We start from the raw sequence: 25,518 nt of genomic DNA on the forward strand, positions 1-25,518 counted from the left end.
TCCCTTCCCTTCCCTTCCCTTCCCTTCCCTTCCCTTCCCTTCCCTTCCCTTCCCTTCCCTTCCCTTCCCTTCCCTTCCCTTCCCCTTTTCCCATTTCCCTTCCCCTTTTCCCTTTCCCTTTTCCCTTTCCCTTCCCCTTCCCCATTTCCCATTCCCCATTCCCTTTCTCTTTTCCCATTCCACTTTCCCCCTTCCCTTTTCCCATTCCCCCTTCCCTTCCCCTTTTCCTTCCCCTTTTCCCTTTCCCTTCTCCATTTCCCATTCCCCCTTCCCTTTCCATTTTCCCTTTTCCCTTTTCCCATTCCCATTTCCCTTTTCCCTTTCCCCTTTTCCTTCCCCTTTTCCCTTTCCCCTTCCCCCGTCTCTCCTCGACCCCTCCTTCTCTCCCCTCTGGAGACCCCCGGACCACTCCCCATTCCCATCCCACCCCCCCTATGGATCCAATCCCATCAATCCCATGGATCCCATCCCACGGATCCCATCCCATGGATCCCATGGATCCCATCCCATGGATCCCATGGATCCCATCCCATCCCATGGATCCCATGGATCCCATCCCATCCCATGGATCCCATGGATCCCATCCCATCCCATGGATCCCATCCCATCCCATGGATCCCATGGATCCCATCCCATGGATCCCATCCCATGGATCCCATCCCACGAATCCCATCCCATCCCATGGATCCCATCCCATGGATCCCATGGATCCCATCCCATGGATCCCATCCCATCCCATGGATCCCATGGATCCCATCCCATCCCATGGATCCCATCCCATCCCATGGATCCCATGGATCCCATGGATCCCATCCCACGGATCCCATCTCCACACCCCCGCCCCCAGACCCCTCCCCTCCCTCTCCCTTTCCCTCCCTCCCTTCCCTCCTTCCCGCCGCCCCCTCCCCTCCCGGCTCCTCCCTCTCCCCCCGCTCCTCCCGCAGCTCCTCCCGCCCCTCTCCCCGCTCCTCCCTCCCTCCCTCTCCCCATCCCCGCAGCTCCTCCCGCCCCTCTCCCCCCTTTTCCCGCAGCTCCCCCCGCCGCTCCCGCAGCTCCTCCCTCCCTCTCCCCGCTCCTCCCTCCCTCTCCCCCATCCCCGCAGCTCCTCCCTCCCTCTCCCCCATCCCCGCAGCTCCTCCCTCCCTCTCTCCCTCCGCTCCTCCCTCTCCCCCGCCGCTCCCGCGGCTCCTCCCTCCCCTTCCCCGCTCCTCCCTCCCTCTCCCCCATCCCCGCAGCTCCTCCCTCCCTCCCTCTCCCCGCCGCTCCCCCCGTCTCCCCCGCGCCTCCCGCAGCTCCTCCCTCCCTCTCTCCCTCCGCTCCTCCCTCTCCCTCGCCGCTCCCGCAGCTCCTCCCGCCTCTCCCCCCTCTCCCGCAGCTCCTCCCTCCCTCTCCCTCATCCCCGCAGCTCCTCCCTCCCTCTCCCCCCGTCTCCCCCGCCGCTCCCGCAGCTCCTCCCTCCCTCTCCCCCTTCTCCCGCAGCTCCTCCCTCCCTCTCCCTCATCCCCGCAGCTCCTCCCTCCCTCTCCCTCATCCCCGCAGCTCCTCCCTCCCTCTCCCCTCATCCCCGCAGCTCCTCCCTCCCTCTCCCTCATCCCCGCAGCTCCTCCCTCCCTCTCCCCGCCGCTCCCCCGTCTCCCCCGCCGCTCCCGCAGCTCCTCCCTCCCTCTCCCCGCTCCTCCCTCCCTCTCCCGCAGCTCCTCCCTCCCTCTCCCCCCGTCTCCCCCGCCGCTCCCGCAGCTCCTCCCGCCTCTCCCCCCTCTCCCGCAGCTCCGCAGTCCGGCGCAGCCCCGGCCGGAGAAAATGGCGGATCGCGCCGAGATGTTCTCGCTCTCCACCTTCCACTCGCTGTCCCCGCCCGGCTGCCGGTGAGCGCGGGGGATGCTCGGGGGATGCTCGGGGGATGCTCGGGGGATGCTCGGGGGATGCTCGGGGGATGCTCGGGGGGGGATGCTGCGGGACCGCTCTGCCCTTCCCCCGCCGCCGGGCCCGCACCCCCGGCCCCCGCCGCTCCCCCCGCCCGTTCACCTTGGGGCTGCGGGACCGGGGGGGCTCCTCCCGCCCGCCCTTCCCGGGGTTATCGCGTCCTCCCAGCCCCCGGAGCATCGCGGCCGCTCCCTGCGGGCGGGGGTGGGGGTCTCCTCCGTGGGGTTCCCTCTCGCTGGGGCTCGGAGCCTCCTCGGCCTCCCCGGGGCCGCCGCATCCCGGGGCCGCCGCATCCCCGGGGCCTCCACATCCCCGGGGCCACCGCATCCCGGGGCCGCTGCGGGAGGAGCCGCCGCATCCCCGGGGCCGCCGCATCCCGGGGCCGCCTCATCCCGGGGCCGCCGCATCCCGGGGCCGCTGCGGGAGGAGCCGCCGCATCCCGGGGCCGCCGCATCCCGGGGCCGCCGCGGGAGGAGCCGCCGCATCCCGGGGCCGCCGCATCCCGGGGCCGCCGCATCCCGGGGGCCTCCACATCCCTGGGGCCGCTGCGGGAGGAGCCGCCGCATCCCGGGGCCTCCACATCCCCGGGGGCCTCCACATCCCCGGGGCCGCCGCATCCCGGGGCCGCCGCATCCCGGGGCCGCTGCGGGAGGAGCCGCGGCCGCCGCCGCCGCCTCTTTGTCTCTCCCGAGGCGCCGCAGCGGCCCCGGGATGGGGACGGGGATGGGGGAGCGGTCCCGGGGGCTCAGCCCGAGGGGATGTCGTGGGGTTCCCGCAGCCCGGACGCCGCACCGGGGCCCCGGGATGGGGACGGGGATGGGGGAGCGGTGCCGGGGGCCGGGGGCTCAGCCCCTCCTTGCCCGAGGGGATGTCGGGGGGCTCCCGCAGCCGAACCCCGGGATCGGTCACCTTCCCGCAGGGCCTCCCGGGGGTCCCGCGGGGAGGGGACGCGGCGGGGCCCGCCCCGAGGCTGACCTTGGCGGGCTGCGGGGGCTGCGGGGTCGGGCTGCGGGCTCGGGCCGGGCTGGCGCAGTGCGGGGCCGAGGAGCCCGGAGGGGGAACGGGAAGGGCGGGAGGAGGCGGTGAGGGGCACCGGGAGGGGCTCCGGGGGCTGCGGGAGCTGCGGGGAGAGGGGCAGGGGACGGCGGGGATGCGGGACGTGCCCTTGGGTGGCTCTGGCCTGTGCTGGGCAGGGCTCCTCTTCCCCGGGATGTCACCTGTCCTCAGGATGTCACCTGTCCCCGGGATGTCCCTGTCCCCGGGATGTCCCCTTCCTCAGCATCCCTGTCCCCGGGATGTCCCTGTCCCCGGGATGTCACCTGTCCCCGGGATGTCCCTGTCCCCGGGATGTCCATGTCCCCGGGATGTCCCCTTCCTCGGCATCCCCGTCCCCGGGATGTCCCCGTCCCCACGATGTCCCATTCCCGGGATGTCCCTGTCCCCGGGATGTCCCTGTCCCCGGGATGTCCCCTTCCCGGGATGTCCCTGTCCCCGGGATGTCCATGTCCCCGGGATGTCCCCTTCCTCAGCATCCCTGTCCCCGGGATGTCCCTGTCTCCGGGATGTCCCCTTCTTCAGCATCCCCGTCCCCGGAATGTCCCCGTCCCCGGAATGTCCCCTTCCCGGGATGTCCCCTGTCCTCAGGATGTCCCCTTCCCCGGGATGTCCCCGTCCCCGGGATGTCCCTGTCCCCAGGATGTCCCTTTCCCCTTCCCGCGATGTCCCTTCCCTCAGCATCCCCGTCCCCGGCCTGTCGCCTTCTCTGAGCATCCTCTTCCTCAGGATGTCCCGTTCCTCAGCATCCCCGTCCCCGGGATGTCCCTGTCCCCAGGATGTCACCTGTCCCCAGGATGTCACCTGTCCCCGGCATGTCCCCTTCCCGGGATGTCCCTATGTCCTTGTCCCCGGGATGTCCCCTTCCCTGAGCATCCCCTTCCTCAGGATGTCCCCTTCCTCAGCATCCCCGTCCCCGGCCTGTCGCCTTCTCTGAGCATCCTCTTCCTCGGGATGTCCCCTTCCCCTGGCTGTCCCATTCCCGGAATGTCCCCGTCCCCAGGATGTCCCTTTCCCCGGGATGTCTCTGTCCCCAGGATGTCCCATTCCCAGGATGTCCCCTGTCCCCAGGATGTCCCATTCCCGGGATGTCCCCTTCCCTGAGCATCCCCTTCCTCAGGATGTCCCCTTCCTCAGCATCCCCGTCCCTGGGCTGTCGCTGTCCCCAGAATGTCCCCGTCCCCTTCCCGGGCTGTCCCTGTCCCCATCCCCAGGATGTCCCCATCCCCTTCCCGGGCTGTCCCTGTCCCTTTCCTGGGCTGTCCCTGTCCCCAGAATGTCCCTGTCCCCTTCCCGGGCTGTCCCTGCCGGCGGTGGCGCAGGGAGGGGACACCCCGGTCCCCCCGGTCCCCCCGGTCCCCCCGGTCCCCCCGGTCCCCCCGGCCCGGGGAGCGGGAGCCGCGCCCGGAGCCCTCCCCAAACACCGGGGCCGATCCCTGGCGATGCCCGAGCACCCCGAGATCCAGCCGGGAATCCCAAATCCCGGCCCCGGATCCCAAATCCCCAGGGAAGCCGGGGAGGGGGTGCCCAGCCCGGCTCGGGGGGTCCCGCTGGGGTGGGAGAGGCCGAGCGGGCGGGAATGGGCTGGGAATGCTGGGGTTGGGAATTCTGGGAATGGGAATGGGCTGGGAATGCTGGAAATGGGAATTCTGGGGCTGGGAATGGGCTGGGAATGGGAATTCTGGGAATGGGCTGGGAATTCTGGGGCTGGGAATGGCCTGGGAATGGCCTGGGAATTCTCAGGCTGGGAATTCTGGGGCTAGGAATGGCCTGGGAATTCTGGGAATGGGAATTCTGGGGTTGGGAATGGGCTGGGAATGGGAATTCTGGGGCTGGGAATGCTCGGGCTGGGAATGGGCTGGGAATGTTCAGGTTGGAAATTCTGGGGCTGGGAATGCTGGGAATGGGAATTCTGGGGCTGGGAATGGGCTGGGAATGCTGGGAATGGGAATTCTGGGGTTGGGAATGCTCAGACTGGGAATGCTGGGGCTGGGAATGGGCTGGGAATGCTCAGGCTGGGAATTCTAGGGCTGGGAATGCTCGGGTTGGGAATGGACTGGGAATTGTGGGGCTGGGAATGCTCAGGTTGGGAATTCTGGAGCTGGGAATGGGCTGGGAATGCTCGGGTTGGAAATTCCGGGGCTGGGAATTCCGGGGCTGGGAATGCTCAGGCTGGGAATGGGCTGGGAATGCTCAGACTGGGAATTCTAGGGCTGGGAATGGGCTGGGAATGCTCAGACTGGGAATTCTAGGGCTGGGAATGGGCTGGGAATTCCGGGGCTGGGAATTCTCAGGCTGGGAATGGGCTGGGAATGCTCGGGTTGGGAATTCCGGGGCTGGGAATGCTCAGGTTGGGAATTCCGGGGCTGGGAATGCTCAGGTTGGAAATTCTGGGGCTGGGAATGCTCGGGTTGGGAATTCCGGGGCTGGGAATTCCGGGGCTGGGAATTCCGGGGCTGGGAATTCTCAGGCTGGGAATGGGCTGGGAATGCTCGGGTTGGGAATTCCAGGCCCTGGGAATTCCGGGCGCGCACGCAGCCGGGCCCTGGGCCGGTTCCCACCTCCCGCTCGGGCCGCGGCAGCCCCGGGTGACACTCGGGAGCCCCCGGGTGCCCCCAGTGTGGGGCGGCCGCAGGGTCCGGCTCGGCTCCGGGAGCGGCCCGGGCGGGGGTCCCGGTTCTGCGGGGGTCCCGGGTTGGGGTCCCGGTCCTGCGGGGGTCCCGGTGTGCGGGGGTCCCGGTCCTGCGGGGGTCCCGGTGTGCGGGGGTCCCGGTCCTGCGGGGGTCCCGGTCCTGCGGGGGTCCCGGGGTGCGAGAGTCCCGGGGTGCGGGGGTCCCGGTGTGCGGGGGTCCGGGTGATGCGGGGGTCCCGGGCGGGGGTCCCGGTGCTGCGGGGGTTCAGGGTGGGGGTCCCGGTGCTGCGGGGGTCCCGGTCGGGGGTCCCGGGCGGTGCGGGGGTCCCGGTGATGCGGGGGTCGAGGGTGGGGGTCCCGGAGGTGCAGGGTCCCGGGGTGCGGTGGTCCCGGGGGGGGGTCCCGGTCCTGTGGGGGTCCCGGTTCTGCGGGGGTCCCGGTCCTGCGGGGGTCCCGGTTCTGCGGGGATCCCGGGGTGCGGGGGTCCCGGGGGGGGTCGGGGTGCTCCGGGGGTCCCTTCCCCTCTCTCCGGAGCCTCCCCCCGGGCTGGGCGATGGGGAAATCCCATCCGCCCGGGGCCGGCGCCACCGGCAGCGCTCCCGGGGGAGCCCGGCCCGCCCCGGGTGACACCGGCACCCTCTGGGGTCCCCTCCGGCCCATCCCTGGTGACACTGGGGTGGTGGCACTGGGGTGGTGGCACTGGGCTCACTGGGGTTGTGGCACTGGGCTCACTGGAATGGTGGCACTGGGCTCACTGGGGTTGTGGCACTGGGATCACCGGGGTGGTGGCACTGGGATGGTGGCACCGGGCTCACTGGGATGGTGGCACTGGGATGGTGGCACTGGGCTCACTGGGGTGATGGCACTGGGGTGGTGGCACTGGGATGGTGGCACTGGGATAGTTGCACTGGGATGGTGGCACTGTGGTGGTGGCACTGGGCTCACTGGGGTGGTGGCACTGGGCTCACTGGGGTGGTGGCACTGGGATGGTGGCACCGGGCTCACTGGGATGGTGGCACTGGGATGGTGGCACTGCGGTGGTGGCACTGGGCTCACTGGGATGGTGGCACTGGGGTGGTGGCACTGCGGTGGTGGCACTGCGGTGGTGGCACTGGGATGGTGGCACTGGGGTGGTGGCACTGAGGTGGTGGCACTGGGGTGGTGGCACTGGGATGGTGGCACTGCGGTGGTGGCACTGGGATGGTGGCACCGGGCTCACTGGGATGGTGGCACTGGGATGGTGGCACTGGGATGGTGGCACTGGGCTCACTGGGGTGATGGCACTGGGGTGGTGGCACTGGGATGGTGGCACTGGGATAGTTGCACTGGGATGGTGGCACTGTGGTGGTGGCACTGGGCTCACTGGGGTGGTGGCACTGGGCTCACTGGGGTGGTGGCACTGGGATGGTGGCACCGGGCTCACTGGGATGGTGGCACTGGGATGGTGGCACTGCGGTGGTGGCACTGGGCTCACTGGGATGGTGGCACTGGGGTGGTGGCACTGCGGTGGTGGCACTGCGGTGGTGGCACTGGGATGGTGGCACTGGGGTGGTGGCACTGAGGTGGTGGCACTGGGGTGGTGGCACTGGGATGGTGGCACTGCGGTGGTGGCACTGGGATGGTGGCACCGGGCTCACTGGGATGGTGGCACTGGGATGGTGGCACTGGGATGGTGGCACTGGGCTCACTGGGGTGATGGCACTGGGGTGGTGGCACTGCGGTGGTGGCACTGTGGTGGTGGCACTGGGATCACTGGGGTGCCGTGGGGGAGGGTCCTGCACCCCATAGATCTCTGTTCCCCATAGGGCCCTGCACCCCAGCACCCCTGGGCTCTGCACCCCAATATTTGGGGCTCTGCACCCCAACTCCCCTGGGCCCTGCACCCCAACACCCCTGGGCCCTGCACCCCAATATTTGGGGCTCTGCTCCCCAGCATCCCAGGACTCTGCACCCCAAAAAGGTTCAGCACCCCAACACCTCAGATTTCGGCACTCTGAAACCCCAAAGGCTTCTGAACCCCAAAGGTTTCTGTACCCCAACATCCCACAGCTCTGAACCCCAAAGGTTTCTGCACCCCAAAAGCTTCAGCACCCCGACATTTCCATTCCCCTACACACCGGGGCTCTGCACCCCAAAATCCCGGGGCTCTGCACCCCAAAATCCCGGGGCTCTGCATCCCGAAATCCCGGGGCTCTGCACCCCAAAATCCCGGAGCTTTTCACCCCAAAATCCCAGGGCTCCTCACCCCAAAATCCCAGGGCTCTGCACCCCAAAATCCCAGGGCTCTGCACCCCAAAACCCCGGGGCTCCGCAACTCAAAATCCCAGGGCTCCACACCCCAAAATCCCGGGGCTCTGCACCCCAAAATCCCAGGTCTCCACACCCCAAAATCCCAGGTCTCCACACCCCAAAATCCCAGGGCTCTTCACCCCAAAATCCCAGGGCTCTTCACCCCAAAATCCCAGGGCTCTGCACCCCAAAATCCCGGGGCTCTTCACCCCAAAATCCCAGGGCTCTGCACCCCAAAATCCCAGGGCTCCGCACCCCAAAATCCCGGGGCTCTGCACCCCAAAATCCCGGGGCTCTTCACCCCAAAATCCCGGGGCTCTTCACCCCAAAATCCCAGGGCTCTTCACCCCAAAATCCCAGGGCTCTGCACCCCAAAATCTCGGGGCTCTTCACCCCAAAATCCCAGGGCTCTTCACCCCAAAATCCCAGGGCTCTGCACCCCAAAATCCCGGGGCTCTTCGCCCCAAAATCCCAGGGCTCTGCACCCCAAAATCCCGGGGCTCCGCACCCCAAAATCCCGGGGCTCTGCACCCCAAAATCCCGGGGCTCTTCACCCCAAAATCCCGGGGCTCTGCACCCCAAAATCCCAGGGCTCTGCACCCCAAAATCTCGGGGCTCTGCACCCCAAAATCCCAGGGCTCTGCACCCCAAAATCCCGGGGCTCCGCACCCCAAATCCCGGGGCTCTGCACCCCAAAATCCCGGGGCTCTTCACCCCAAAATCCCAGGGCTCCGCACCCCAAAATCTCCTCTCCCCACACCCCAAAATCCCGAGGCTCTGCACCCCAAAATCCCGGAGCTCTTCACCCCAAAATCCCAGGGCTCCACACCCCAAAATCTCCTCTCCCCACACCCCAAAATCCCAGGGCTCTGCACCCCAAAATCTCGGGGCTCTGCACCCCAAAATCCCAGGGCTCTACACCCCAAAATCTCCTCTCCCCACACCCCAGGCCCCTTCTCCCCACACCCCCAGGGCTGCCCTGTCCTGTGCGGTTTTTGGGGTCCCCCCCGGCCCCGTTCCCGTTCCCGTTTCTGCCGCTTTTTGCCCCAAATCCGCGCGGATCCGGCGCGGCCGTGCCCTACTTTTGGGAATTATGGGATTAGGGGGATCTTCCTGCCGGGGGATGGGGAGCGGGCGCGGGGGCACCGAGGGGGGCTCAGCCCGGAGCCCCCCTTGGGGGTCTGACCCTGCTGGAGCCCATCTGGGGGTCCCCAGCCCCACCGAGGGGGGGGTGTGGGGTCCTGGGGGATGCCACGGCTCGCTGGGGGTCCCCAATCCCATGGGAAAGGGGCCTGGTGGCATCTGGGAGCTGTCTCTGGGGGTCCTGGTGGCACCTGGGGGCTGTCACATCCCCCTGAATGTCCCCAACCCCATGGGAAAGGGTCCTGGTGGCACCTGGGAGCTGTCACATCCCCCTGAATGTCACCAACCCCATGGAAAAGGGTCCTGGTGGCACCTGGGGGTTGTCACATCCCCCTGAATGTCCCCAGCCCCATGGAAAAATGGTCTTGGTGGCACTCGGGGCCTGTCACATCCCCCTGAATGTCCCCAACCCATGGGAAAGGGTCCTGGTGGCACTTGGGGGCTGTCTCTGGGGGTCCTGGTGGCATCTGGGAGCTGTCACATCCCCCTGAATGTCACCAACCCCATGGAAAAGGGTCTTGGTGGCACCTGGGGGCTGTCACATCCCCCTGAATGTCCCCAACCCCATGGAAAAGGGTCCTGGTGGCACTTGGGGCCTGTCACACCCCCCTGAGTGTCCCCAACCCATGGAAAAATGGTCTTGGTGGCACTCGGGGGCTGTCTCTGGGGGTCCTGGTGGCATCTGGGAGCTGTCACATCCCCCTGAATGTCACCAACCCCATGGAAAGGGGTCCTGGTGGCACCTGGGAGCTGTCACACCCCTCTGGGGACATGCTGGGGGTCCTGGATGTCCCCAGGTTACAAAAAAAAAGGTCCTGGTGGCACTCGGGGGCTGCCACGCCCTGCTGGGGGTCCAGGGTGTCCCCAACCCATGGAAAAGGGTCCTGGTGGCACTTGGGAGCTGTCACATCCCCCTGGGGACAAGCTGGGGGTCCTGTGTGTCCCCAACCCATGGAAATGGGTCCTGGTGGCATCTGGGAGCTGTCTCTGGGGGTCCTGGTGGCACCTGGGGGCTGTCACATCCTCCTGGGTGTCCTGAGTGTCCCCAACCCCATGGAAAGGGGTCCTGGTGGCACCTGGGGGCTGTCACACCCCTCTGGGGACAAGCTGGGGGTCCAGGGTGTCCCCAACCCATGGAAAAATGGTCCTGGTGGCACTCGGGGCCTGTCACATCCCCCTGGGGGTCCCCAACCCCATGGAAAAGGGTCCTGGTGGCACCTGGGAGCTGTCACATCCCCCTGGGGACAAGCTGGGGGTCCTGAATGTCCCCAACCCATGGAAAAGGGTCCTGGTGGCACTTGGGGGCTGTCACACCCCCCTGGGGACAAGCTGGGGGTCCTGGGTGTCCCCAACCCATGGAAAAATGGTCTTGGTGGCACTCAGGGCCTGTCACATCCCCCTGGGGGTCCCCAACCCCATGGAAAAGGGTCCTGGTGGCACCTGGGGGCTGTCACACCCCTCTGGGGACAAGCTGGGGGTCCTGGGTGTCCCCAACCCATGGAAAAGGGTCGTGGTGGCACCTGGGGGCTGTCACACCCCTCTGGGGACAGTCCTGGGTGTCCCCAAGGCCATGGCAGGTGACCAGAGTGTCCCGGTGGCACCCAGGCCGTGTCTCCCACCTGGCCCAGCCCAAAATGCCCAATTTCTGTTTTCCCGGCCCAAATCCTGCCGGGATCTCTCTCCGTTCCCGGAATTCCCGCAGGAGCCGCCGGTTTCCATGGCAACCCCGTTCCTTGGGAATGCGCTCAGGGCTTCGGGGTCCCTTTGTCACCGCCAGCCGTGCTGGTGTGACAGCATGGTGACATCATGCTGACATCATGGTGACATCGTGGTGACAGCACGGTGACATCACGGTGGCATCCTGGTAACATCCTGGTAACATCCTGGTGACATCCTGGTGACATCATGGTGACATCATGGTGACAACATTGTGATATCCTGGTGACATCGTGGTGACATCGTGGTGACATCATGGTGGCATCATGGTGATATCACGGTGACATCATGATGATAACATGGTGATATCCTGGTGACATCCCGGTGACATCGTGGTGACATCATGGTGACATTATTGTGACATCATGGTGATGTCATGGTGATATCACGGTGACATCATGATGATAACATGGTGATATCCTGGTGACATCCCGGTGACATCATGGTGACATCATGGTGGCATCCTGGTGACATCCTGGTGATATCCCAGTGACATCCCGGTGACATCATGGTGACATTCCAGTGACATCCAAGTGACATCATGGTGACATCATTGTGACATCATGATGACATCATGATGATAACCTGGTGACATCCCGGTGACATCATGGTGGCATCATGGTGACATCATGGTGATATCCCAGTGACATCATTGTGACATCCTGGTGACGTCCCGGTGACATCATGGTGATATCGTTGTGACATCCTGGTGACATCATGGTGACATCCTGGTGCCCCCCCTGTGACCCCCCAGCCCCCCAGCGCACCCCAAACCTGCCTTGGCTCCGGGGTTTCTGCTGGGCCGGGAATTTGGGGACGTTGTGGTGACATCGGCACCTCTGCCCGGCCGGGTGACACCCAGGGGTGACAGCGGCCTGGGGACGTGTCCTTGTGGTGCTGAGGGGGTGACAGTGGCATGGGGACATGTCCCTGTGGCACCCAGGGGTGACACTGATGTGGGGACATGTCCCTGTGGCACCCAGGGGTGACACTGATGTGGGAATGTGTCCTTGTGGCACCCGGGGGTGACAGTGGCATGGGGACATGTCCCTGTGGCACCCAGGGGTGACATTGATGTGGGGATGTGTCCCTGTGGTACCTGGGGGTGACAGTGGCATGGGGACATGTCCTTGTGGCGCTGAGGGGTGACAGGAGTAGGGACACCTCCCTTTGGCACCCAGGGGTGACACTGATGTGGGGATGTGTCCCTGTGACACCCAAGGGTGACAGTGCTCTGTGCCATGTGACACCAGAGGTGACAGGGTTCTGTGCCATGTCCGTGAGACACCAGATGTGACAATGTTCGTGCCACGTGACACCAGGGGTGACAGTGCTCTGTGCCATGTGACACCAGGGGTGACAGTGCTCTGTGCCATGTGACACCAGAGGGTGACAGTGCCATGTCCATGTGACACCAGGGGTGACAGTGTTTGTGCCATGTGACACCAGAGGTGACAGTGCTCTGTGCCAGGTGACACCAGGGGTGACAGTGCCATGTCCATGTGACACCAGGGGTGACAGTGCTCTGTGCCATGTGACACCAGAGGTGACAGTGCCATGTCCATGTGACACCAGGGGTGACAGTGTTTGTGCCATGTCCATGTGACACCAGAGGTGACAATGCTCTGTGCCATGTGACACCAGGGGTGACAGTGCCATGTGACACCAGGGGTGACAGTGTTTGTGCCATGTCCATGTGACACCAGGGGTGACAATGCTCTGTGCCATGTGACACCAGGGGTGACAGTGCCATGTCCCCACTGCCCCCATGCCGAGGTGCCACCCCACACACCCCGATGTCCCCTTGGTGCCACCTTGTGGTCGCGGTGCCACCAGGGGCTGGCTGGGCTGTCCCTGAGCCGTGTCCCCGCTGTCCCCAGGCCCCCCCAGGACATCAGCCTGGAGGAGTTCGATGACGAGGACCTGTCCGAGATCACGGACGACTGCGGCATCGGCCTCAACTACGACTCTGACCACTACGAGAAGGTGCGGGGGCCTGGTGGCCCTTGGGGACACGGCGGGGTCATGAGCTGGCACAGCCCAGTGGTGGCACCGCTGTGGTGGCTTTGGTGGCTCTCTGTGGGCACTGAGGCAAAGGGGACGAACCCAGCCTCGACTTTTGGTGTCTCCAAGACCTCAAACCCAACCCAACCTCAAGTTTTGGGATCTCCAGCCCCTCAAACCCAAGCCAACCTCAAGTTTTGGAATCTCCAAGACCTCAAACCCAACCCAACCACAACTTTTGGTGTCTCCAACCCCCCAAACCCAACCCAACCTCAAGTTTTGGGATCTCCAGCCCCTCAAACCCAACCCAACCTCAACATTTTGTGTCTCCAAGACCCCAAACCCAACCCAACCTCCACTTTTGGTGTCCCCCCTGATTCTAAGATGACTTTTGGTGTCTCCAACCCCTCAAACCCAACCCAACCTCCACTTTTGGTGTCTCCAACCCTTCAAACCCAACCCAACCTCAAGTTTTGGGATCTCCAGCCCCTCAAACCCAGCTCAACCTCGACGTTTGGTGTTTCCAACCCCTCAAACCCAACCCAGCCTTGACTTTTGGGATCTCAAACCCAACCCAACCGTGACTTTTGGGATCTCCAGCCCCTCAAACCCAACCCAACCACGACTTTTGGTGTCTCCAACCCCCCAAACCCAACCCAACCTCATCTTTTGGGATCTCAAATCCCTCAAACCCAACCCAACCTTCACTTTTGGTGTCCCCCCTGATTCTAAGATGACTTTTGGGGTCTCCAACTCTTCAAACCCAACCCAACCTCAACTTTTGGTGTCTCCAAAACCCCAAACCCAACCCCACCTCAATGTTTGAGGATCTCCAACCCTTCAAACCAAACCAAACCTTGACTTTTGGTGTCTCCAGGTCCCCAAACCCAACCCAACCTCCACTTTTGGGATCTCAAATCCCTCAAACCCGACCCAACCACGACTTTTGGTGTCTCCAACCCCTCAAACCCAACCCAACCTCGACTTTTGGTGTCTCCAACCCTTCAAACCCAACCCAACCTTCACTTTTGGTGTCCCCCATGATTCCAAGCTGACTTCTGATGATCTCCAACCCCTCAAACCCAACCCAACCTCAACATTTGATGGTGTCCAAACTTCAAACCCAACCCAACTTTGACTTTTGGTGTCTCCAAGACCACAAACCCAACCCAACCACGACTTTTGGTGTCTCCAAGACCCCAAACCAAACCCAACCTCGACTTTTGGTGTCTCCAAGACCCCAAACCCAACCCAACCTCGACTTTTGGTGTCTCTAACCCCTCAAACCCAACCCAACCTCCACTTTTGGTGTCTCCAACCCTTCAAACCCAACCCAACCATGACTTTTGGGATCTCAAACCCCTCAAACCCAATCTCACCTCAACTTTTGGTGTCTCCAACCCCTCAAAGCTACCCCAATCTCAATTTTTGGGATCTCCAAGACCCCAAACCCAACTCAACCTCAACTTTTGGAACCCCCCATGATTCCAAGCTGACTTTGGATGATCTCCAACCCCTCAAACCCAGCTCAACCTCGACTTTTGGTGTCTCCAACCCTTCAAATCCAACCCAACCTCAACATTTGATGATCTCCAACCCTTCAAACCCAACCCAACTTTGACTTTTGGTGTCTCCAACTCCTCAAACCCAACCCAACCTCGACTTTTTTGATCTCCAACCCCTCAAACTCAACCCAACCTCCACTTTTGGTGTCTCCAACCCCTCAAACCCAACCCAACCTCCACTTTTGGGATCTCCAACCCCTCAATCCCAACCCAACCTCAACTTTTGGTATTCCCCATGATTCCAAACTGATTTCTGATGATCTCCAACCCTTCAAGCCCAACCCCACCTCGACTTTTGGTGTCTCCAAGACCCCAAACCAAACCAAACCTCGACTTTTGGTGTCTCCAAGACCCCAAACCCAACCCAACATTGACTTTTGGTGTCTCCAAGACCCCAAACCCAACCCAACCTCGACTTTTGGTGTCTCCAACCCCTCAAACCCAACCCAACCTCAACTTTTGGTGTCTCCCATGACTCCAAGCTGACTTTGGATGATCTCCTGTTTCTCCAACCCCTCAAACCCAACCCAACCTTGACTTTTGGTGTCTCCAAGACCCCAAACCCAACCCAACCTCGACTTTTGAACTTGTCCCCTCTTGGCCAGCCCGCAGGGGACCGGGGACGCTGCCATCCCCGGGTGGCCGGGAGGGTGACCCGCGGTGTCCCCGTGCCCCTGACACGCTGTCACCCTCAGGACTGCCTGGTGCTGGAGCGCGGGGAGCAGCCGCACCCCGTCTGCACCTTCCAGGACGACTTCCAGGAGTTCGAGATGATCGACGACAACGACGACGATGACGACGAGGAAGAGGAGGAGGAGGAAGGCAACGAGCTGGAGGCGCCGCCGTCCCCTTCGGCCTCGCCCATCCCCTCGCCCGCGCTGGAGGAGACGCAGAAGCATCGCCCCACCAGCCTCAACCTGACAGCCCCGGGCACACAGGTGAGGCCGCGGGGGTCACTGTCCCCTCCCCCTGAGGGGTCACTGTCCCCTTCCCGTGGGGTCACTGTCCCCTCCCCGCTCCTGGGGTCACTGTCCCCTCCCCGTGAGGTCACTGTCCCCTCCCCCTGAGGGGTCACTGTCCCCTCCCCACTCCTGGGGTCACTGTCCCCTCCCCCTGAGGGGTCACTGTCCCCACTCCTGGGGTCACTGTCCCCTCCGGGCTCCTGGGGTCACTGTCCCCTCCCGGGGTCATTGTCCCCTCCCTCCCTCCTGGGGTCGCTGTCCCCTCCCCCACTGAGGTCACTGTCCTCTCCCCCTCCGGGGGTCACTGTCCCCTCCCCGTGGGGTCACTGTCCCCTCCCCCCCCGGATCACTGTCCCCTCCCCCCCGATGCCACCGTCCCCTCCCCCCGCTGCCACCGTCCCCTTCCCATTGCCACCGTCCCCTTCCCCCCGCCATTCCCTTGTGTCCATCCCCACCCCGTGTCCCCTTTTCCTGCACTGGGGGTGTCCCCACGGGGGTGTCCCCGTGTCCCGGTGTCCCCCCGGGGGTGTCCCGGTGTCCCCGTGTCCCGGTGTCCCCGGTGTCCCCCCGTTTTCCCGCACTGGGGGTGTCCCCCCGGGGGTGTCCCGGTGTCCCCCCCGGGGTGTCCCGGTGTCCCGGGTGTCCCGGTGTCCCCCCGGGGGTGTCCCGGTGTCCGGGTGTCCCGGTGTCCCCCCGGGGGTGTCTCGGTGTCCGGGTGTCCCGGTGTCCCCCCGGGGGTGTCCCGGTGTCCCCGCGCACGCGCCACCGCAGCGCGTGGGAAGCCGCGGGCGGGGCGGCCGCAGCCGCCGGCGTTGCCAGGGAACCGCGGGGCCTCGGGAATTTCGGGGCTCCCCCCTTTACCCGGGAGAGCTCCGGGGGTCCTTGGGAATTTTGGGGCCTTCCTTTTCTCCCCCATTCCCATCCCCCATTCCCATCCCCCATTCCGATCCCCCCATCCCCCACCCCCTTCCCCCATTCCCATCCCCCATTCCCATCCCCCATTCCCATCCCCCATTCCCATCCCCCATCCCCATCCCCCATTCCCATCCCCCCATCCCCCATTCCCATCCCCCATTCCCCCATTCCCCCATTCCCATCCCCCCCATTCCCATATCCCCCATCCCCCATCCCCCATTCCCATCCCCCATTCCCCCATTCCCATCCCCCATCCCCCATTCCCATCCCCCATTCCCATATCCCCCATCCCCCATTCCCATCCCCCATTCCCCCATTCCCCCATCCCCATTCCCCATTCCCATCCCCCATCCCCCATTCCCATCCCCCATTCCCATCCCCCATCCCCATTCCCCATTCCCATCCCCCATCCCCCATTCCCATCCCCCATTCCCATCCCCCATCCCCCATTCCCCCATTCCCATCCCCCATTCCCATCCCCCATTCCCATCCCCCATTCCCCCATTCCCCCATCCCCATTCCCCATTCCCATCCCCCATTCCCATCCCCCATTCCCATCCCCCATTCCCATTCCCATCCCCCATCCCCCATTCCCATCCCCCATTCCCATCCCCCATTCCCATTCCCATTCCCATCCCCCATTCCCATCCCCCATTCCCATCCCCCATCCCCCATTCCTATCCCCCATCCCCATCCCCCATTCCCCCATTCCCATCCCCCATTCCCATCCCCCATTCCCATCCCCCATCCCTGTCCCCTCGGTTCCCATTCCCAATTTGGGCAGCCCCAGTTGGTTCCGGGTGGCTCCGGCCGCGCTCCCGAATCCGGGATCCACTGGGATCCACCAGGAACCTCTGGGATCCTCTGGGATCTGCCGGGATCCTCTGGGATCCTCTGGGATCCGCCGGGATCTGCCGGGATCCTCTGGGATCCTCTGGGATCTGCCGGGATCTGCTGGGATCCTCTGGGATCCGCCGGAATCCTCTGGGATCCTCTGGGATCCTCTGGGATCTGCCGGGATCTGCCGGGATCTGCCGGGATCCTCTGGGATATGCCAGGATCCGCCGGGATCTGCCGGGATCCTCTGGGATCCGCCGGGATCTGCCGGGATCCGCTGGGATCCACCGGGATTAGCGCTTCCCGGCGGGATTAATCCGCAGTTCCCCAACATTCCGGGGGCTGCGGCTGTTCCCGGGGCTCCGGGAACCCTCTGTGGGTGGGGCCGCGATTGTGGGGTGTCACAGGTGGCCGTGGGGTGTCACAGGCGGCCGTGGGGTGTCACACAGGGCCGTGGGGTGTCACACAGTGCCATGGGGTGTCACAGGCAGCCGTGGGGTGTCACAGGCGGCCGTGGGGTGTCACACAGGGCCGTGGGGTGTCACACAGGGCTGTGGGGTGTCACACAGGGCCGTGGGGTGTCACAGGCGGCCGTGGGGTGTCACACGGGGCCGTGGGGTGTCACACAGGGCCGTGGGGTGTCACACAGGGCTGTGGGGTGTCACACAGGGCTGTGGGGTGTCACAGGCAGCCGTGGGGTGTCACAGGCGGCCGTGGGGTGTCACAGGCGGCCGTGGGGTGTCACACAGGGCTGTGGGGTGTCCCACAGGGCTGTGGGGTGTCACAGGCGGCCGTGGGGTGTCACACAGGGCCGTGGGGTGTCACACAGGGCCGTGGGGTGTCACAGGCAGCCATGGGGTGTCACAGGTGGCCGTGGGGTGTCACACAGGGCGGTGGGGTGTCACACAGGGCTGTGGGGTGTCACACAGGGCCATGGGGTGTCACACAGGGCCGTGGGGTGTCACAGGCAGCTGTGGGGTGTCACACAGGGCTGTGGGGTGTCACACAGGGCTGTGGGGTGTCACAGGCGGCCGTGGGGTGTCACAGGCGGCCGTGGGGTGTCACACAGGGCTGTGGGGTGTCACACAGGGCTGTGGGGTGTCACAGGCGGCCGTGGGGTGTCACAGGCGGCCGTGGGGTGTCACACAGGGCTGTGGGGTGTCACACAGTGCTGTGGGGTGTCACACAGGGCTGTGGGGTGTCACACAGGGCCGTGGGGTGTCACACATGGCCGTGGGGTGTCACAGGCGGCTGTGGGGTGTCACAGGTGGCCGTGGGGTGTCACACAGGGCCGTGGGGTGTCACAGGCGGCCGTGGGGTGTCACACAGGGCTGTGGGGTGTCACACAGGGCTGTGGGGTGTCACACAGGGCCGTGGGGTGTCACACAGGGCTGTGGGGTGTCACAGGTGGCCGTGGGGTGTCACACAGGGCCGTGGGGTGTCACACAGGGCTGTGGGGTGTCACAGGCGGCCGTGGGGTGTCACACAGGGCAGTGGGGTGTCACAGGCGGCCGTGGGGTGTCACACAGGGCTGTGGGGTGTCACACAGGGCTGTGGGGTGTCACACAGGGCCGTGGGGTGTCACAGGCAGCCGTGGGGTGTCACACAGGGCTGTGGGGTGTCACAGGCGGCCGTGGGGTGTCACACAGGGCCGTGGGGTGTCACAGGCGGCCGTGGGGTGTCACAGGCAGCCGTGGGGTGTCACAGGCGGCCGTGGGGTGTCACACAGGGCCGTGGGGTGTCACACATGGCTCAGTACCGCTTCTGGCTTTGTTCCTGGGCTGGGCACAGGGCCACCCCGTGTCACCCCATGCCACCTCACACCATGTCACCCCGTGTCACACACCCTGTGTCACCCACCCCACGTCACCCCACCCCACGCTGTTCCCGGCTCCTGGCGCGTGATTCAGGGATGTGGTGGCCCCACTCAGGATAAACCCTGCACACCCCCGAGCCCCCCGCGCTGTCCCCGGTGTCCCCCAGGTGTCCTCCCGGGTGTCCCCAGGCAGGGGTGTCACCCCGAGCCCCCCCGTTCTCTGTCCCCAGGATTCCCTGAACAACAACGGCGGCTTCGCGGCCCGGCCCAGCTGGCAGGAGGCGCTGCTGCAGCGCTCTTCCTCCTCCTCCTCCTCCTCACACACCGGTGAGTGGCCCCGCCACTGCGGGGTGACAGTGTGGGGTGACACGGGTGTGACACGGGTGTGACACGGGGGTGGCACTGCGGGGTGACAGTGTGGGGTGACACGGGTGTGACACGGGGGTGGCACTGCAGGGTGACAGTGTGGGGTGACACGGGTGTGACACGGGGGTGGCACTGCAGGGTGACAGTGGGGTGTGGCATGGGTGTGACATGGGTGTGGCACCGCAGGGTGACAGTGTGGGGTGACACGGGTGTGACACGGGTGTGGCACTGCAGGGTGACAGTGTGGGGTGACACGGGTGTGACATGGGTGTGGCACTGCAGGGTGACAGGGTGGGGTGACAGTGGGTGTGACACGGGTGTGACACGGGTCTGGCACTGCAGGGTGACAGGGTGGGGTGACAGTGGGTGTGACACGGGTGTGACACGGGTCTGGCACTGCAGGGTGACAGGGTGGGGTGACAGTGGGTGTGACACGGGTGTGACACGGGTGTGGTACTGCAGGGTGACAGTGGGGTGTGGCACTGGGATGTGACAGTGCAGGTGTCACAGTGGGGTGTGGCAGTGGGTGTGACAGTGGGGTGTGGCACTGGGATGTGACAGTGTGGGTGTGGCATGGGGGTGTGACACTGGGGGATGACAGTGGGTGTGATACGGGTGTGACAGTGCGGGTGTGGCAGTGTGGGTGTGGCAGTGTGCGTGTGACACCGGGGTGTGGCAGTGTGGGTGTGACATGGTTGTGGCACTGGAGTGTGAGTGCAGGTGTCACAGTGGGGTGTGGCAGTGGGTGTGACAGTGTGGGTGTGGCAGTGGGGTGTGGCACTGGGGTGTGGCATTGGGGTGTGACAGTGCAGGTGTCACAGTGGGGTGTGCCACTGGGGTGTGGTCGTGGGTGTGACAGTGGGGTGTGACAGTGTGGGTGTGACATGGGTGTGGCACTGGGGTGTGACAGTGCAGGTGTCACAGTGGGGTGTGGCAGTGGGTGTGACACTGGGGGGTGGCACTGGGATGTGACAGTGTGGGTGTGGCACTTGGGTGTGGCACTGGGGAATGACAGTGTGGGGTGACAGTGAGGTGTGACACGGGTGTGACATAGGTGTGGCAGTGTGGGTGTGACACTGGGGTGTGACAGTGGGGTGTGACAGTGGGGTGTGGCACTGAGAGGTGACAGAGGGGAGTGACTGGCAGGTGACAGTGGGGTGTGGCACTGGGGTGTGGCATCAGGTGTGACAGTTGGTGTGACATGGTGTGGCACTGGGGTGTGACATGGGTGTGACAGTGGGGTTTGACAGTGGGGTGTGGTAGTGGGTGTCTCACTGGATGTGACACTGGATGTGACAGTAAGGTGTGACAGTGGGGTGTGGCACTGGGTGTGACAGTGAGGTGTGACACACTGCAGGTGTGGCAGTGGGGTGTGACACTGGATGTGACAGTGGGTGTGACAGTGGGGTGTGACACTGGATGTGACACTGGGGTGTGACACAGGGGTGTGACAGTGGGGTGTGGCACTCGGTGTGACAGTTGGGTGTGACAGTGCAGGTGTGACAGCGGGGTGTGGCACTGGGTGTGACACTGGGTGTGACAGTGGGGTGTGGCACTCGGTGTAGCACTGGGGTGTGACAGCGCAGGTGTGACATGGGGGTGTGACACTGGATGTGACAGTGGGGTGTGACGGGTGTGACAGTGGGGTGTGACAGTAGGGTGTGACACTGGGGTGTGACAGTGAGGTGTGACAGTGGGTTGTGACACTGGGGTGACACACTGCAGGCGTGTCAGTGGGGTGTGACACTGGGGTGTGACAGTGGGGTGTGACACTGGGGTGTGACAGTGGGGTGTGACACTGGATGTGACACTGGATGTGACAGTAAGGTGTGACAGTGGGGTGTGACACTGGGATGACACACTACAGGTGTGACAGTGGGGTGTGACACTGGATGTGACACTGGGTGTGACAGTGGGGTGTGACACTGGATGTGACACTGGGTGTGTCAGTGGGGTGTGACAGTGGGGTGTGACACTGGGGTGACACACTGCGGGTGTGACAGTGGGGTGTGACAGTGGATGTGACACTGGGTGTGACAGTGAGGTGTGACACTGGGGTGACACGCAGCAGGCGTGTCAGTGGGGTGTGACACTGAGGTGTGACAGTGGGGTGACACTGGGGTGACACACTGCAGGTGTGACAGTGGGGTGTGACACTGGGGTGTGACAGTGGGGTGACACTGGGGTGACACACTGCAGGTGTGACAGTGGGGTGTGACACTGGATGTGACAGTGAGGTGTGACAATGGGGTGTGACACTGGGGTGACACTGGATGTGACACTGGGTATGACAGTGGGGTGTGACACTGGGTGTGACAGTGGGGTGACACTGGGGTGACACACTGCAGGCGTGACACTGGGGTGTGACACTGGGGTGACACACTGGGTGTGACAGTGGGGTGTGACACTGGGGTGACACACTGCGGGTGTGACAGTGGGGTGTGACACTGGATGTGACACTGGGTGTGACAGTGGGGTGTGACACTGGGGTGACACACTGCGGGTGTGGCAGTGGGGTGTGACACTGGGTGTGACAGTGGGGTGTGACACTGGGGTGACACACTGCGGGTGTGGCAGTGGGGTGCAGCGGCAGGACGTGACACCGCAGCTCCCACCGTGACCCCATCTCCGTGTCCCCCCTCCCCGCAGGACACTCGTCCCCCCACGCCTGCATCCTGGACGGACCCTGCCTGGAGAGCCCGCCGGGCCCCGGGGGGGGGGCCCCCCCCTCGCTGCCGCCCTCCCCCCTGGACTCGCAAGGCAACAGCCCCGAGTCCCTGGCACATGGTAACCCATCGCCCCCGAGGGCCGCGCCCGATTTTAACATGAACCTCATCTCTGCTGCGCTCCGAGCTCCGCTCTCCCCGCCGCGCCCCCGCCAGACGCCCCCTCCTCCTCACCCCCGTCTCTCTCCAACAGGGCCCGCGGCTCCCCCCGACGCCGCCCCCCCGCCCCAGGCCGCCCCCCAGGCCCCCACGCAGCCCCGGGCAGGCGGCGGAGGCAGCCCGGGGTCCCCCCGCCCGCGGCCGCAGCCCCCGGTGAGGCCGGAGCGGGACGGGGCTCCCGCGGAGCCGCTCAGCTCCGACGGGGAGGGCCCCCGGTCCGGCCGGGCCGCCAGCGTGCGCGGCCACCCCTCGGGCTCCTCGGAGACCACCTCGCCCTCCTCGGACCCGGGCATCGAGGCCGACCTGACGAGCCGCACGGCCAAGCCCTTCCTGCCCGGCGGGCGCCGCGGGGACGAGCTGAGCTCGCCCGGCTCCGACTCGGACGTGGACGGGGAGCTGGAGGCGGCTTTCGCCGGCGGGCGCCTGGTCAGCAACATGATCTCGTCCATCTCGGAGACCGAGCTGGACCTGAGCAGCGACAGCAGCAGCGGCCGCTCGTCGCACCTGACCAATTCCATCGAGGAGGCGAGCTCGCCCGGCTCCGAGGGCGAGCTGGAGCCCGAGCTGGAGGCGCCCGGCTTGCTGGGCATCAAGGACTCGCTGCTGCTGGACAAGGGCAAGGAGGACGAGGAGGAGGCGGCCGAGAGGGGCCAGCCGGAGCGCGGCGTGGTCAGGAGGGAGAGCCTGGCCGAGCTGAAGATGGACGCCTACTACGACAGCCTGGACCCGGCCGACGGCCCCGCGCCCGAGGGCCAGACCGACGTGTCCAGCGCCAGCCCCCTGGACCTGAAGATCGACCCCGACCACGGCCTGGAGAGCATCCGCCGCTCCTTCTACCTGCCCGTGGGGCCCAAGCTGATGCCCGAGGCGGACGAGGAGGACAACAGCGAGTACGACTCCGACTCGGAGTCGGAGCCCGACCTGAGCGAGGACTCGGACTCGCCGTGGCTGCTCAGCAACCTGGTGAACAAGATGATCTCGGAGGGCTCGTACCCCATCAAGTGCCCGGATGAGTGTTTCCAGAACAGCCACTCGCTGTGCGACACCATCTCGCCCGCCTCCGACCTGGAGCCCGAGATCCTGAGCGAGGCGCTGGACGAGGAGCCGGGCCCGCGGGACTCGCCGGTGGCGCTGGGCGACGCGGCGGCGACGGCGGCGTCGCGGTGCCAACGCGGCGCCATCGAGCTGGTGGACATGGAGACGCTGCGCAGCTCCCTGGCCGAGGCCGAGCACGCGGCCGCCGAGCCGCCGCCGGAGCCGCCGGCCGAGGAGCCGGGGCCTTTCCTGTTCCTCAGCAACCCCACCAACGACACCATCGCTCCCGTGTGCCCCGGACGCCCCGTCGCCCTTGGCCGCCTGGACGCCTCCGAGGTCCTGGCCACCTTGGGCTGCCGCCCGGCGCCGCCACCGCGGGCGTCCCCGGGCACCGAGCCGGCCGTCACCGTCGGGGATCGCCGCCCAGCCAGCCCCCGGCGCTGGGCCCTCGACGGGGACCTGGACTCGAGCGTGCTGGAGGCCGACTCCATGATCGACGACGTCCGGTTAGCGCCCGACGCCGACCCCGCCGCGCTGGATGTGTCCACGGCCAAGACCAACCGCGGCTTCGCCATGACCTTGGAGGAGACCGAGCCGGCCTTGGTGACCCCGCGCCGGGGGAGCCCGGCCGGGGAGGCGCCGGAGCCGCCGGCGCTGGACGAGTCGCTGGCCTACGACTCGGTCAAGTACACGCTGGTGGTGGACGAGCACACGCAGCTGGAGCTGGTCAGCCTGCGGCGCTGCACGTCCGTGCTCAGCGACGACAGCGACATCCTGAGGGCCTGCGACGACGAGGTGGCCTTCGGGGACGGGCTGGTGGCCCCCGACGGGCGCAGCTCCTCCGAGGACTCGTCCCCCGAGGCCGACCTGCAGTTCTCCAAGAAGTTCCTCAACGTCTTCGTCAACAGCACCTCGCGCTCCTCCAGTAAGTGGCGGCGTCGCGACGCGTCGCGACGCGTGGCGGCGTCACCCGGGCCGGGCCGTGTGATGCTGGCGCGTCGCCTGCCCTCCGTGTCCTGCCCCAGCCGGTCCCCGTACCCTGTGGTGGTACGTCGCGGCATGTCGCGATATGTCGTGGGATGTCGCGATATGCCATGGGATTTCGCGATATGTCACGGCATGTCGTGGTATGTCACAGCATGTCGCGATATGTCACGGCATGTCATGATATGTCACAGCATGTTGTGGTATGTCATGGGATGTCGTGATATGTCATGGCATGTTGGGGTATGTCACGGCATGTCACGCGATATGTCACAGCATGTTGTGATATGTCACAGGATGTCACGATACGTCACGGCATGTCACGCGATATGTCATGGCACGTCGTGATATGTCACAGCATGTCACAGTACGTCACAGCATGTCATGATATGTCACGGCATGTCACGATATGTCACCACATGTCACAGCATGTCACATGATATGTCACGTGATATGTCACAGCATGTCACACGATATGTCACGTGGTATGTCACGGCATGTCACACGATATGTCACTGCATGTCACGACATGTCATGCCGTGCTGTCCCGGCTCTTCTCACACCAGCTGCCCTCCCTGTCCTGTCCCATTCCCATGTCACGATGGTGTCACGATGGTGTCACGATGTGTCACAATGTGCCACGATGTGTCACGATGTGTCACGATGTGTCACGATGGTGTCACGATGGTGTCACGATGTGTCACGATGTGTCACGATGGTGTCTTGATGTGTCATGATGTGTCACGATGGTGTCACGATGGTGTCACGATGGTGTCATGATGGTGTCGTGATGTGTCACGATGGTGTCACGATGTGTCACGATGTGTCACGATGGTGTCACGATGTGTCACGATGGTGTCATGATGGGTCACGATGTGTCACGATGGTGTCACGATGTGTCACGATGGTGTCGTGATGTGTCACGATGGTGTCACGATGGTGTCACGATGTGTCACGGCATGTCATGATGGTGTCACGATGGTGTCACGATGGTGTCACGATGGTGTCACAATGTGTCACGATGTGTCACGGCATGTCGTGACATGGCACGGGGACGAGGCAGATGCACAGTGACCACAGTGACCTGTGGGGGTGGCAGTGTCCCCTATAGGGTTGGCAGCTGTCCCCCGCATCCCTGCCATGGCTGTCCCCTGTCCCCGTGGGGGTGGCACTGTCCCCATGGAGGTGGCAGTGTCCCCACGAGGGTGGCACTGTTCCAGTAGGGCTGGCAGTGTCCCCCGTGCCCCTGGCATGGCTGTCCCCTCTCCCCACGGGGGTGGCAGTTGTCCTCTGTCCCTGCAGGGGCAGCAGTGTCCCTGTGGGGGGATGCCACTGTCCCCATGGGTGTGGCACTGTCCCTATGGTGCTGTCACTGTCCCCACGGGGGTGGCCC

General features: G+C 64.9%; 1 protein-coding gene across 1 annotated transcript in view; it reads left to right on the forward strand.

Moving 5' to 3' along the window:
- Positions 1-1,316: 1,316 nt before the first annotated feature.
- Positions 1,317-25,518, forward strand: part of MAPK8IP2 (mitogen-activated protein kinase 8 interacting protein 2) — a 36,793-nt gene continuing 12,591 nt past the window's right edge. The window contains exons 1-5 of the mRNA XM_086886247.1: positions 1,317-1,865; positions 12,637-12,742; positions 15,021-15,263; positions 19,086-19,182; positions 21,871-24,066. Of these exons, the coding sequence (XP_086742373.1) occupies positions 1,801-1,865; positions 12,637-12,742; positions 15,021-15,263; positions 19,086-19,182; positions 21,871-24,066 (2,707 nt within the window). The 5' untranslated portion in view covers positions 1,317-1,800. The remainder of the gene's footprint in view (positions 1,866-12,636; positions 12,743-15,020; positions 15,264-19,085; positions 19,183-21,870; positions 24,067-25,518) is intronic.

The sequence above is a fragment of the Cyanistes caeruleus genome, chromosome 4 (assembly GCF_971803275.1).
Source record: "Cyanistes caeruleus chromosome 4, bCyaCae1.hap1.1, whole genome shotgun sequence".
Classification (NCBI taxonomy): Eukaryota; Metazoa; Chordata; class Aves; order Passeriformes; family Paridae; genus Cyanistes; species Cyanistes caeruleus.